Source organism: Aedes albopictus, chromosome 2 (assembly GCF_035046485.1).
Source record: "Aedes albopictus strain Foshan chromosome 2, AalbF5, whole genome shotgun sequence".
Lineage (NCBI taxonomy): Eukaryota > Metazoa > Arthropoda > Insecta > Diptera > Culicidae > Aedes > Aedes albopictus.
The window spans coordinates 234750277-234764437 of NC_085137.1; the positions used below are offsets into that span (position 1 = coordinate 234750277).

General features: G+C 38.4%; 1 protein-coding gene across 1 annotated transcript in view; it reads left to right on the plus strand.

Annotated features, from left to right (window-relative positions):
• Nucleotides 1-2525: 2525 nt before the first annotated feature.
• Nucleotides 2526-14161, plus strand: part of LOC109400999 (protein dissatisfaction) — a 121112-nt gene continuing 109476 nt past the window's right edge. Inside the window, exon 1 of the mRNA XM_062851359.1 lies at nt 2526-3800. Coding sequence (XP_062707343.1) covers nt 3791-3800 — 10 coding nt within the window. The 5' untranslated portion in view covers nt 2526-3790. The remainder of the gene's footprint in view (nt 3801-14161) is intronic.

The window sequence follows — 14161 nt, forward strand, 5'->3', positions numbered from 1 at the left end:
ACTGCATTTATTTATTTATAGTTTTGTGGAAATTTGACTCCGAAAATGTAATTGAGGCCGCGTTTTCATTCGGATCGTCCGTCGTCGTCGTCTATTTGACTGTGCTCATCTTCGTGATTTTGGAGGCAAAGTGAAGAGGCCATTTTTTTCATTTGGGCCTGCCGCGTCGTCGTCGTCGCAGATTTGGCTGTGCTCATCTGCGTACGGGGCGGTTTAGAGTGTTTTTCGAGGCAAAGTGAAAAAGTGATTTTTGAGGCAAAGTGAAGACCGGCTGCGTCGTCGTCGTCGTCAATTTGAATGTCCACATCGTCGTACCCGTGTGTAGTTGTAGCGGTTCAGTGTGATTTCGGAGAAGAGGCCAGTTAGTGGAAGATGCTGTAGCACATACGCACTGGACACTTCGAAGGATGTTTATTGGTGAGCTCTTTCCATTTTATCATGATAATAATAATAATAATTAATGCTGAAGGAATTATACAATTCTGCTCTGGTTTTTGTGTATTTATCTAACAAATATTGAAAAGTTCGTCACGTCATGTGTCGGCGTTAGTACCCAGTTGATAATAAATATGATAATAAATATGTTTCTTTCATTTTTTGCATTTACACAAACATTTGAATGGTTTGTCATCTTCGGTGTCAACATTTGTAATATTTTAGTCAAAATGAATAAATGTTTTGACTCAATAGTAAAGGTTGCATGAGAGTCCGTCTTGGTTCGTCGTTGCATCGCGTCGTCGTTCTGTGTGCGTACTCATCTTCGCACGAGGCGGTTTAGTGTGTTTTTGGAGGCAAAGGAAGTGCCGCTTTTTTTTCATTCGGATCGGGCGCGTTGTCGTCGACAATTTGAATGTGCACATCGTCGTACCCGTGTGTTGTTGTAGCAGTTCAGTGCAATTTCGAGGCCAGTTAGTGGAAGATGCTGCAGCTCTGGTTTTTGTGTATTTATCTAACAAATATTGAAAAGTTCGTCACGTCATGTGTCGGCGCTAGTTCCAAATGCACATTTAGTTGATAATAAATAATTTTCTTTAATTTTTTGCATGAACACAAAAATTTGAATGGTTCGTCATCTTCGGTGTCGACATTTGTAATATTTTAGTCCAAATGAATAAATGTTTTGACTCAAATAAAGATTGCATGAATTTCTGGAAAAAGAGAGGGTCGGTAAAAAATAGACGGCGAACCATGCGGTAAGATCTTTCTGATTTATTTATCACGTGTTATTTGGTTAATACTTGTGAATTGATCGCGTTCAGCATTGTCTCGTGCCGAAACGCAAACTACAGATGCGTCGGTGTTAAGCACTGTGTTCTCCTTAGTTGCGAATGAATAACTTATGTAGGGTGAGTTTTGAGGCACAAAAGATCGCGTTCGTCGTCCAAGGTTTAGAAGGGTATTTCTTCGCGAGCGCATTATTAATCGCGATTCAAAACATTACACTCGTTTACCACGACAATATCCTCAACACATCTCCATTTCCCTGTCCAAACTCCTAGTGATTTCTCGTAGTAACGCAGAGAATTCCTCGGTTATTGGCCTAAGCGAGAATCACGTCATCACTTCCTTCCCTATCCTCAATTGACCTGCATTCGGACGCGGCCGGCGCTGGTATTGCTTATTGAAAAGTATTGGGATTCCAGCATTTACACAATGAAGAGAAAGCTAATCCCAAGCATCATCTGTTGGTTTTTTGTGTAAATGCAGTTGTCCTTGTAATAACAGAGGAGCAACCGCGGGCGGTCAATCATGCTCATGCTCATGCTCATGCTCAATTTGACTCCGAAAATGTAATTTGATAGTAAGATTGGTGAACAAACAGTGATAATACTTCAGCAGTAATATTGAAAAAAAAAATGAGAGGATAAGTGGTTTTAGCGCTCGGAAAGCAATAGGCCAACTTTTGTACCGTAGACCAACATTCCATTTCATCGCATCGAATCTTTTCAACGTTATTACGCAAGCTCTTGAATATTTACGTTAGTTTACTTCCAAGTGGTGAAACATGCATTGTCTAGAATACGTGATAAGGTCAACATATTATTTCTAGTGCTATTAATTCACGATTTATGGTCAAAATGGTCAAAGCGGCTTGCATATTAGACCAAGGTATGGTACATATACCCTAGATTACAAATTAGTAACTCAGATATTTTTAAGAACATCGTAACAGCCTTGGATGCTTTGGCTTCCCAAGCTAACATAGTATTGAGAAAGTTATAAAAATGCAAAAATGATTTCTTCTTTGTTTTGACCATGTGATGCTGGTTTGGAATAAACAAATAAGTAAAAAATCAAATTCCCAAGACATTCTTCTAAGCTAAAATAGCTTAATTAGTATCCTTTCTCTAAGTATGTTAAAGTATGCTTGGCCTTCGCAGAACCTGCTACTCAAGTACTTCACTTTAACCTTTCACCCTCGGTAGCAATCCTGCAGTCATACCCTTCCTTGAAAAGGCAACCCAAAGCTACACAATGGAGTGTCGAAAGCCAAAAAATTGACCAGATTGTTTTCATACGTCCCGTTCATCCATGGCATATTGAACCTACCTTGTATCTTTACATATCCACTGTACGCAGTACGTGCAAACGAGAGTCCTTTCCACGCTAGTGTCCGTGCAACCCCAGTAGCGTACTCTGTTTCTGTGTGGGTGAACCGTTTACGATTCAATTGCACGCCATGAATGAATGAATGAATGAGCGTAGTAACGTAAAACTAAAGAGAACACGCTCCGCCCCGGCGAGAGAGTCCTTGCCAGGTGAAAATCACAGCATGGAGAACATCAACTGCCGTGGCCACGCCTCCTGCCGCGCCGTGGTATGTACAACATGAATGTCACATGTTTTATTTTTTATGCACGCGTCAAAGTTGCAACTTTGAGTAGTCAAAAAAGAAGAAGTTGGGAGCAGTACCTTATCACGGGCTGCCGAGGTTGGCTGACTGGTCGGATCGGATGCTGCGGTTGGCTTGAACAGCAGCTCGTCGGAGTGTGCCATAAGGACTTTGGCATCATCCTTTCGGTCGGTCGTTTGAGCGTGGAATGGGAAAAGTGACATCGGTGTTGCGGTGGGTCAGATGGGAGAGGAAACACGGAAAATGACTGACTGGTGTTGGATTTTGTGTAGATGCGCCCAGTCAGCGGCAAAGCGATGACGCGGGATGTGAGCATGAACATAAGGATTCGAGAGCAAGGATACAGCTCTGACTGCAGAGGGGGAGAATGCTCGGTTCGCTCTGGCAAATGAAAAAGTCGACATGATGAGGTGAAAAGCGGTTTTTGGATGGTGTGGTGTTGTTGGCTATAGAGCCGGTTGAGGGTGGGAAGAGAGCCTGGCGTTCCGGTTGAAGTGAGTCGCTGGCTGATGCCAGTGGTAACTGTAGCAAATGTGAATTGTGATGAAGTCAATACAGCATCAGTCGGTAATCAGCTTCTACCGTTTCTGGCTGTGCCATTGCGGGAAATCTGGACAGCCGGAGTCAGTTGATCAGGAACAATCGAGCAAGTGACACCAATCGGTTCTACCTTCCAGTAGTGTGGCAAAACGTATCGGAACGGTTGCGTCGGGATATTAGTGTCGTTTGTGAAGTTCATCATCCTTTAGAGAAGATATGTATTCTATGATCTGAAACAAATTGGAAATATTCTTCGCGAATTTGAAAGTGATCCGGTGGTTGTTCAACATAATACTAAGTGACAAAGTGAATTTATAATTCTTCAAGCAGTTGATGACAAATCGTCAATAGAAATTTTTCAAGTTGGATTTCAAATTCGTTTGGCAACCACGAAGAATGGGAACAGGTAGCACATTGCAATGGATAATAGTTTAGCTGCTCAAAAACTTGTTTTCATAGTTGGTCCATGTGTGATTGTAACAAGTGATTTTTTTTGAAGTTTATTGTTTACCATTTAGAAAAATGGCATAAGAAGCTTTTTGTGTCGTACTTTCTTACTTGTTGAACTTCATTGCATCATTTGTAAATCTAAATACACCAAAAATCATGCTACTCTACTGGACCAATCATTTTTAGGTCCCTATCGCATGTAATTGTTTCGACATCCGAGCGACGTGATCAGCCCTAAGCTGGTTTCCGAGATAAATGAGCTTGACAATATCCATCCCTTAATATACCGTCGGGTCTCAAGCCTGCCTCAATTCTAAACAAACAACTCGCCGAGGCCAACACCTAGATTTGGAATGATACCACATTTTGGTATACTGCAGTTATGAGGCAGTTTTTATAGCAGTACAATGTCTCAATGGACTTCTGCACGAATTTATGCTGGCCTGCTTACTCTCACAGAAGACTTTGACCTATTTTGATGTTTGATCGGTGCCGCTCCGTTCAAACGTCAAATTTTCTGTAAGAGTAAGCAGGTCAGTATGACGTGCAGATGTCCACACAGCCAAACGCGTTCGGTATTCTTTTTAGCAATTTCTCATCGTAATTGGATGTTTTACCTCACTCAAATCTGTCAGGAAAAGGCCTACTTTCCCACACCAAGTTAACAGTGCTGTAATGATTCATTACAGCACTGATTTGCGTTGGGTAATGAACCATTACAGCACTGTTTTCAGTTTTGATCAACTTCTTGATGCTTTCTAGACGCAGTTTTGAAAAATGTGCCACAGTATAACCTGCTATGATCAGGCTTTCTTGAACATGGCTATGGACATCAGTATGCAGTTTGATGAAATAGTTTTGTCAAAAACTAGTCTCAAGCGATAATTTATGAAATTGCAAAAAACGTTGTACTCAACTCGGTGCGGAACTCTATTTTTACAGCACTCGTCGTAATTATCCAACTCGGCAAGCCTCGTTGGCTAAATGTACGACTCGTGCTGTAAAAATCTTCATTCTGCACCTTGTTGCGTAAACTACTATTACCGAAATCTCAACTGCCGAGCGTTTGGTAATGGATTTTTACCGAAATTCTGTAAAAAATGCATAATTTGGGTAAAATGTTATCGTCTATCTACCTGGTTCTGTCACATTCGCCCGAAAACCATTTGCCCGAATTCCAAATGCCCGAATGACAAACACCCGAATGTAACAAACGCCCGAAAGTCATTCGCCCTGGTGATAGAATCTATCTAACTCTACACTCTAACGAAGTTGGGTAAATGTTGCCAACATTACTGATATTTTCCGATAAAAACAACTTAACGGTTGAGATTTCGTTAAAATATTACCGAAGTCGGAAGAAGTCCTATCGTGAAGTTCTATCGTGTATCGTTCCGTCCCTGTTGATCGGACGGCATATCTGCGGTCACTTGTCGAAGATCAGACATTTTACTGACATGTCTCTATTCATGTCCTTCAACAAACTTTGCTGCTCCATCCCGACTCCGATCCTGTCAATCAGACGTTCGGTGAGTCTGCCTAGGTCTCGAGCTAGGTCTTAGATTTGGCTGGCTATCGGGTAAGCTGAGGGGCTACGTGAACAAAATGTGCAGTGCAGGGTCACCTATTGTGGAGTACGGATTGAAAAGGCTATTTGAGGTTGTGGGGGTTAGACTACGTTTACTGAGCACTATTTCACTACTACCATGGTTCTATGTAGACAGAGAAAAACATCTGGATATTTGTTCACGTATCGGTACACTGCTTCTGCTTGCTACTGACAATCTTCAGTTTCAACAAAAAACTATAGTTGTTAGTTTGAACGTACGATATTCGTCCTCCCTAAGATTGCAATGAACACAGCCCGGGGTGATTGTGTCGAGGGGATAAAAGCTCTTGTATAGTGTAACGCATCCGCTGACCCACTTAACATGCAACGTTGTACCCACAACTTGTAAAGTGTGAGTCGTTAATTATTGTGCTCGAATATTGGTTGACTGGCAAATCATGTTTTGTTATCGAAACGAAATCCAATGTTTATAGAAGATTTTTTTTCTTGTATTTATACCAACTTTCAGACGTCGGTTTATTTTTAATTAACACCCTTCATGTTCCACTTGGACATGTTTGGATTCTGCTGGAAACAAATAATTAGAGCAACTTTGTAAGTTTCTAGCTTATGGTCTTATGGTTCACTGACAATTGATTCTGAAAGCTATGGATGAACCTCTACCCTTTTAAAGGGCCTAAGGGCCTAATAGAGCTCGTTCTCGTCTGCCAACACTGCCACAAGATTCTGTGCGTATGCTAAGGCGACATTTATTTATTTATTTATTTATTTATTTATTGTCGTCAATCAATTTGTAGACCTTTACAATTATATGTATACTATATTACAATAGTTGCTTAAACCTATCACCTAACCCTACTTGTCTCAAAAAATGCCTTCTTAAGGATATCTCTACTCATAGTCATACCAATTCTGTCACTATGTGTATTGTAACAAGACATCATTCTATTCAATGGCCCATGTTTTGCATAGTCTGTTCTGTGGTAATTAATTAAAAATAAGTTTCTATTCCTTAATAAACGAATGGGAGCAGAGAAATTCAAATTTTCCAATATTGTGGGGGAGCATATTCTATTTGATATAACATCATTTATAAAAGCAATCATGGCAAAATCTCTTCGATTTTCGAGGCTATCTAAATGAATCAACATGCTCCGTGCCGCATAAGATGGTAGCGGTAAGTGAGCCCAGCCTAGTTTCCTTAAAGCAAACAACAAAAACTGTTTTTGGATCGACTCTATCCGGTTAATGTGTGCAACCTGATATGGAGCCCAAACAACACTACAATATTCTAGAAGAGGTCTTACGTATGTCACATATAGTGTTTTAATTGTATAAGGATCATTAAAATTAAAACTAAATCGCTTGATGAACCCGAGCATGTTACTTGCTTTATATGTAATATTGTTATAATGATCAACAAAAGTTAGATTCGAGTCCAGAATAACGCCTAGATCTCTTACCAGATTACGCCTTTCAACAATTTTCTCACCTAGAGTTACCACTTTATGAGTTATGTTTAATTTTCTCGTGAATGTAATTGAATTGCATTTTTTAACGTTAAGTTCCAACAGATTTTTGCTACATCAGTTGAAGAAAATATCAATTTCATTTTGAAATATTTCGAGATCAGATGCTTTACGTATCTCCATGAAAAGTTTCATATCGTCTGCGTATATAGAAACTTGAAGATACTTGACAACGTATTCAATATCATTCACAAACAAAATAAACAACAATGGACCTAGATGTGAGCCTTGTGGAACACCAGATGTTACGTTTACAATTTTAGACAAGTTTCCTTTAAATCTTACTCTTTGAGTTCTATCAGTTAAGTAAGACTCGATCCATTTAAGTAACCTAGGGTTGAATCCTAATTTAGACAACTTGAAAAGTAACAAACTTATATCCACTCTATCAAATGCTTTACTAAAATCAGTATACAAAGCTTCAACATAATTTTCTCTATCCATTACATCTAGCGCGAATGTTACAAAATTTACTAAATTAGTTGCCGTTGACCGCCCTCTAACAAAACCGTGTTGTTGATTAGTTACACAAGTTTACAAAATAAAACGAAAGTCGTGAACTTCTGTCAACGACCAAAATTTTTGAAGCACAATTTAGTGCTGATTTCGAAACCGATCTTCAAAAAATTTAAAGTAGAACAGTTTTTGAGTTTTAGCTCAATATCGAGTTTTGTAATTTTTCAAAATATGTAATTTACTAAAATTCAAATATATTGCGTTTTGTTCAACCAATTTTAAATCTTTTTCCATAAATTGAAAGCTGAATACAATACTATTCGATCACCTGAATACAGGTTTTGCGTCAGATTGATGAAATTCAAGATATTGACGAGTTTTAGGGACAATCTTCTTTAATTTTAGCAAAATTCCCAAAATTTTTTGAAGAAATGTATTTTTTTTTCAATAAGAAAAAAACAACCTAAAAATTCTTTCTCGACGTTTATTTGACATATCATATGTAGGCGAGTTACAGTAAAAATTTCAGCTTAATCGGAGCATTGATTACGAAGAATGAGATGTTTGAAGTGAGCGACTTTGCTTAAAAATAGAACAAAAATCGATTTCAAATTATCAACCTTGTATGGAAAGTCGAAAAAATTTCCGCTCTACTGTAATTTTTTTCCTTCGCGTTTTCGAACTCAGGGCATGATTCTACACCAAAAATGATTATCAGCTTACCGAGTTCAAAAATGCTGTAAACTAGTGTTATTAATGGCATTAATTGTGAGAATACATTGTCGTTGATTATGGACTCAAACAGTTTTGGGATACAGGATATTATAGCAATCCCTCGATAGTTGCTTATATCAGATTTTTTACCACTTTTGAAAATCGGGGTTAGAAAGGATTCTTTCCATACCGGTGGAAGAATACCTGTTTCTAAAGATGAATTGAACAGCCAAAATAATGGCTTCGCTATTTCTTTTGCTAGATTTTTTAGGAACACTGGTGGTAAGCCATCTGGCCCAGCACCTTTCGATGAGTCTAAGGATTCAAGCGCATTCAAAATTCGATTTAAAGGTAAACTAGAAACAGTAATGTCACCATCATGTTGCGGTAAATATGAAAAATACTGGAAATCTCGCTCAGAATCATTATGAGATGTACAGTTATTTTGAAAGAAATCAGCAAATAAGTTACTAATCTCGGTTGATGTGTTGTCGGTTACATTATCTAACATCATTTTTGATGGAAAAAAGTTTGATTTTTGTTTTTGTTTAACATAATTATAGAAGCGCTTTGGATCTGACTTAATGTTACTTTCTATTGACGCATTATATTCTTCATGTGCGTTTCTCATTTCCAAATTAAGTTGATCACATATACCAAGATAGAGCGAAAGGTTTTCATAAGTATTGTTTCTTTTGTATGTTTTGTGAGCTTTTTGTTTTCTGTTTCTTAAATTAATAATCTGCCTATTGTACCACACAGGGAATTTAGTATTTGATTTTTTCTTGTATTTAATTGGGACTGTTTTTTCCAGAATATTATATATGTTTCGATAGAAAATATCCACGGCTCGGTCAATTTTAGTATTACGTAATAAGTCTTGCCAGTTAATGCCGTTTAATTCATTTTTTAAAAGAACATAGTTCGCATTCCTAAAGTCAAAGTATGGTTCGGACAAATTATTATCCAATGGTGTAACTTTTTCATGAATGAATAAGGAGTATTCAATTGCAGTCTGGAAGACTTCATTTTTCCACAAAGGAGCATGTGGTTTAGATACGCAGAAATCTTCTGACATATTAGTAAATAGTAAATCCAAATAGCAATTGTTTTGATTTTTTACATTATTTACTTGGTTGAGTCCGTTTTCAGCGCTTCTGTCAAATAGAGAATGGAGTGTTTCATTATTTCCTACAACAGGTATCAAAATAGACTCATTTTCGTCATCAATAATGAATTTAGCTTCTTTTTGGTTAAAATCACCATATATGTGAACATTTGACTCTGACGTAAACTGAGAAATAATGCTAGCTGCAAAATTGAAAAACGTCTCATATGATTCTTTGTTTGCATATTCCGGAGGGAAGTACACTGCTGACAAAATATGAATTTGATCATTAATGAGTAGTTTTACCCAAACGTGATCAAATTCTTTGCACTTTACAGTCGAGATTCTTTGCACTTTACGAGTCGAGGCTTACTTTTAACGGAGCAAATCAAAAACGCGTCCAACCTGTTTGATTGTATTAGTCCCACTAGGTTGTACCGAGGCAGCCGTCGATACCGGATATTGTTGATTACCGAGAGTATTGGGTGAGTGAAGGTCAACTAGATCGAAGTACCGGGATAGGTCCTGAGCTGATGTCGATAGTGTCGGAGACATTCCGTTATTTAGAACGTGGTCGATTTGGGATTTCGTCTATTGTAGTGATCTCCAGGTGTAACGATAAGGGAAGCTGTGTTGGAAAAAGGTATCAGGTATCAGTAGGTCGGCTCCAGAGGCACGTTCTGCTCCATTTGGGAAATGTGTGCCATCGCCATGAATACGAGCCTATTCATCATTTACCTGAGGGAGAGGGAAGGGAGGAATAAGGGATGGGATAGGGAAAGAGAAGGAAAGGGAATAGGGTCGACATAATCGCATAAGCATACCACAGTGGGTTCAAACAGCGCAGCGCCCTGAAAAGGGCACTGTAACAAACGCATAAAGCGTAAAGTAAGCCTATAGCCACAACGGGTTCAGAACAACAGAACATCCTGAAGATTTAGGCTTTTTAGGTTAGTTTCACTTAATCAAGTGTTTACCGAGTACTCGGAAACGCAGTTGCGTAAAAACTGGGTAGTTACATGTCAAATTATTCAAAGTTCCACAGTCGGATTCTCAGCAAAGATATACAAATGAAGCAGCCTGTTGAGGCTTGTAATGGACAAAATCATAAGTAGAAAAACCACATTGCGTTTCTGCTACGCGATTCCTTAAAAGTGGTGGCAAGACTCTCGCATGGGGGCATCCACAAACACTTAATTTCCTAATCGCTGCTTGACATAATGTCGAGAAGAGATGTTGGTTTTTGAGCATTTGATAAATCCAATTGGAAATCATTGAAAGATAGATAGTTCAATCCGTGCGGCTTCCAATATGGAATCGAAAGGTACGTGTTCAAAAGTATCCTGGAGATCCAAGAAAACACCCAAACAAAATTGTTTTTGCATGAATGCTTTTCCGATATCGTAAACAACATTGTGTACAGTGGACTTTCCATTTTGGTAAGCATGTTGGTTCCCATGGAGAGACATGTTTGCCAGAAAAAACATCACGGGTGTGATGCTCGACAAAGCGTTCTAATCATTTCAGAAGAAAGAGGTCTGATTTTCATACGAGGCATTATCCACTTACGGAATAAACTTGACAGTATATCCCATCAAGATTTGGGAATAGCAAGGCTGCAAACAAGCAGTTTTATAAATCATTTTGGGGCTCGAGGCATGACACGCGAGATTGCCATTTGAATTTTACGGAAAGTAGCAAACATCGGGTCAAACGCAAAATGCGCAACCATATAGGTGTTAATCCGGGAGCGGTCGCGTCGTGTACTGAGTACACGCACCCCATGAAAAATGCACGCTTGTGATACACAGCGTGAGCGCGGCGTCGTTGTAGGTAGTCAAAGACGCGACTGCTCGAGGGTTAATTAAAGCATTACATCTACATAGAAATCCCCCCTACAAAAGCAGGGTTCTTGAACCAAAGCTGTTCTTTTATGCTAAAGATTGATCTGAGCTGTCATAACCGTAGCCACTACCCAAACTAGGCACGATCAAACTATTACAATCACAACACACGAAAAAAGAACAGCGATAAAAACCAATTCGGTATCGATTGAGGAACGCCAAAGACGAATATACACAGAGGACACTGTGAAGAACGCATAATGCGAAGAGCCATAAAGGTTATAATTAAAGCTAATAAACAACATACTAATAATCCTATCCTTATTGAGCCTCGCAGTTAAGGCTTAAGAAGGATAGCAGATTATCTCGGAGAAACACAAGGTCAACTGCAGCATTGCTCCGGTTAGCGCAGTAAGGGCAGAATGCAGTGGAGGGCGCCCTAGTACTAGGCTAGGATTTTATTAGACCCCCTAACGATTCATTCTTAGGCACGGTAAGCATATAGCCGCATCACACCATAAATTAAGGGTCTCCTGTTCAATGGACTCTTACCACAAGAACAGGCAGTCCGTAGTTTTATTCTTAGCCAATTGTGACAACCGCTACCGACACTACACAGCTATCTAGGCTGAACGAGAAAAGAAGTTAATATTGATGATCAACTTCAAACGGACCCGAACAGCCGGTCACGATAAGGGAAGCTGTACATATTGGAAAAAGGTGCTACTTAAGCCAGGAGGTGATAAAATCGATGAATCGTAAGCCATTTTGTTTTATCAGCTGGTGGGCGCTGAACATATCCAATCGAATTCCTCCTCCTGGCTTCTTGATCGTTTAGGTCTCCTATGATGATGTTGATGACGACTTTCAGCACGATAAAATCTGTTTCTAGCTCGCTAGTGTTGCCGTGGCTCTGGTAGATATTATGATTAGCTCTAGACGTTCGCACCTTGGATATGACAGCGCCATGATTCCAAATCTATGGTCTTTCAGTACATCACAGAGTATGCGGGTGTTCCCCCGAAGAAATTGAGCGATCTGCATTTCCACGCACCAAGTCCTTCTGCGTCACGTGGGCCGTTTTTAATTGTCTCTGGTTCATATTCTAGTTTTTATGCTATTTTTTTTATTTTTGTCACCTTGTCAGCCCTTTGGCAAGCAACGGGTCCATCAATTTAACCCAAACCGAAGTGGTTTTCATCCTTTTTTATCATTTTCTAGCGAATAGACAAGAAAAAATTTAAAATTCCAGACTTAATGTAAATGGCGGCCTACTTTCAGCGAGAATTACCCATGTAAAAAATAACATCAATAATAAAATCTTAATTTTTGGCAGAAATTTGCAAGGGTATAACTTTTTTTTTAATTAATACATCGGATCGCTTTGGGTTTTAGAAGAAGTTTTTCTACATATCCTAGGCGCAGAGCGTTAATGATTAATCATAAATTTAATCATGATTAATGATTAATGATTAAGATTAATCAAAATCATTAATCATAATCACAAAAAAATCTTATTTAATCATTAACCGTAGTGTGGCCAGCAAAAAAAACACCCGTAGAAGGCCGGCAGGGTACCCGGGTACCCACGAAATGTAAATGATCATTTCTCAGCGATTTTTCCACCGATTTTAAAAGTTTTTGCCTCATTCAACTCAGAAACTCATTATCTATCGATATCGTATTTGGTTGGACCGGTCCGATCACCATAGGTACCGGAAAATCCGGATTTCCGGATCCATGTTTTTATACAATACAATATACGGGATTTTCAGTAGGTTAGTAGCAATTTCGGTACCAAGCATCGTAAAATTGCTTTGGCATATTGTATCTGACCGGCCTGGAATCATAAAACGTGTTGACTTTGAAACTGTGATTTCGGAACACGCTTCCCGTGGGGCCATGGTTGACCATAAACACTTTAAGGTATCCTAGCCTTAATAATGTGAGTTTCAATATGGTATAAGGACATGCTCCCAAAAATATGAATTTTCCGAAAACCACGGTGATTAGATCGGTCTAACCAAATATTTTCCCGATAGATGATGAGTTTCTGAGTTGAATGAGCTAAAAATTTCCAAAATCGATGAAAAATTAACGGAGATATGATCATTTCAATTTCGTGGGTACCCGGGTACCCTGCCGGCCTTCCACGTAATAAAAAAATGCAGGAGCCCCTCCCCCTGCCCCTCCTCACTTTAAAATTCGGTCAACCCCATTAATAGATGTATATTCACGAGTTCTAAGATCTAACAGAGTTCCAACATCCTAGTCTCAATAACCATTAAAATATCGAGATTTGAAATTGAAAAAGGTACCCGGGTACCCTGCCGGCCACATAAGTGTTAATCATTAATCTTAATCACACTGTTTTTGCAATCTAATCATTAATCACTAATCATAATCATAAGAAAAAATACTAATCAATCAATAATCATTCATCACCAAAAATGATTCATCATATAAAATATATGATCCAATTTAAATTGGTTCAAATGCTGTTTTAAATAATATAACTTATGATTCTTTTTTCAAAAATCTCCCGGACAGAGTTACCCTTTACTTTTGAAACTTCAAAAACATGTTAAACAATAAATATATTTTAATCATTTCCAGTTTTTTTTGTGATTGATTAATCATGATCAATCATGATTTTTAATCAATGAGCCATTTTTAATCATTAATCATAATCAATAATCACAGATAAAACCAATTTTAATCATTAATCATAATCTTTAATCATCCTTAAAATCAAATTAATCATTAATCATAATCAATAATCACCAAAATTAGAATTTTAATCATCAATGATTAATCATGATTAAAATTTTTGTTAATCATGAACGCTCTGCCTAGGCGATACTTTTACATAATTGATTATATCCCTTTCGTGACGGAGCGCAAAAAAGTGAAATCTCCATACAAATTGCTCAACTTTGGCTCTCCAGAACTCTTAGATTTCCCAAAAAAGTAATTATTATTTTTACTCATTTGAAAGAACTACTCTTTATCTTTTGATTTCTAGCGTTGACTACTGTCGTGTCCGGAAGGACACCATGGCCATTCCGATTCAACTGAATCGGCCGGATCTCAGCA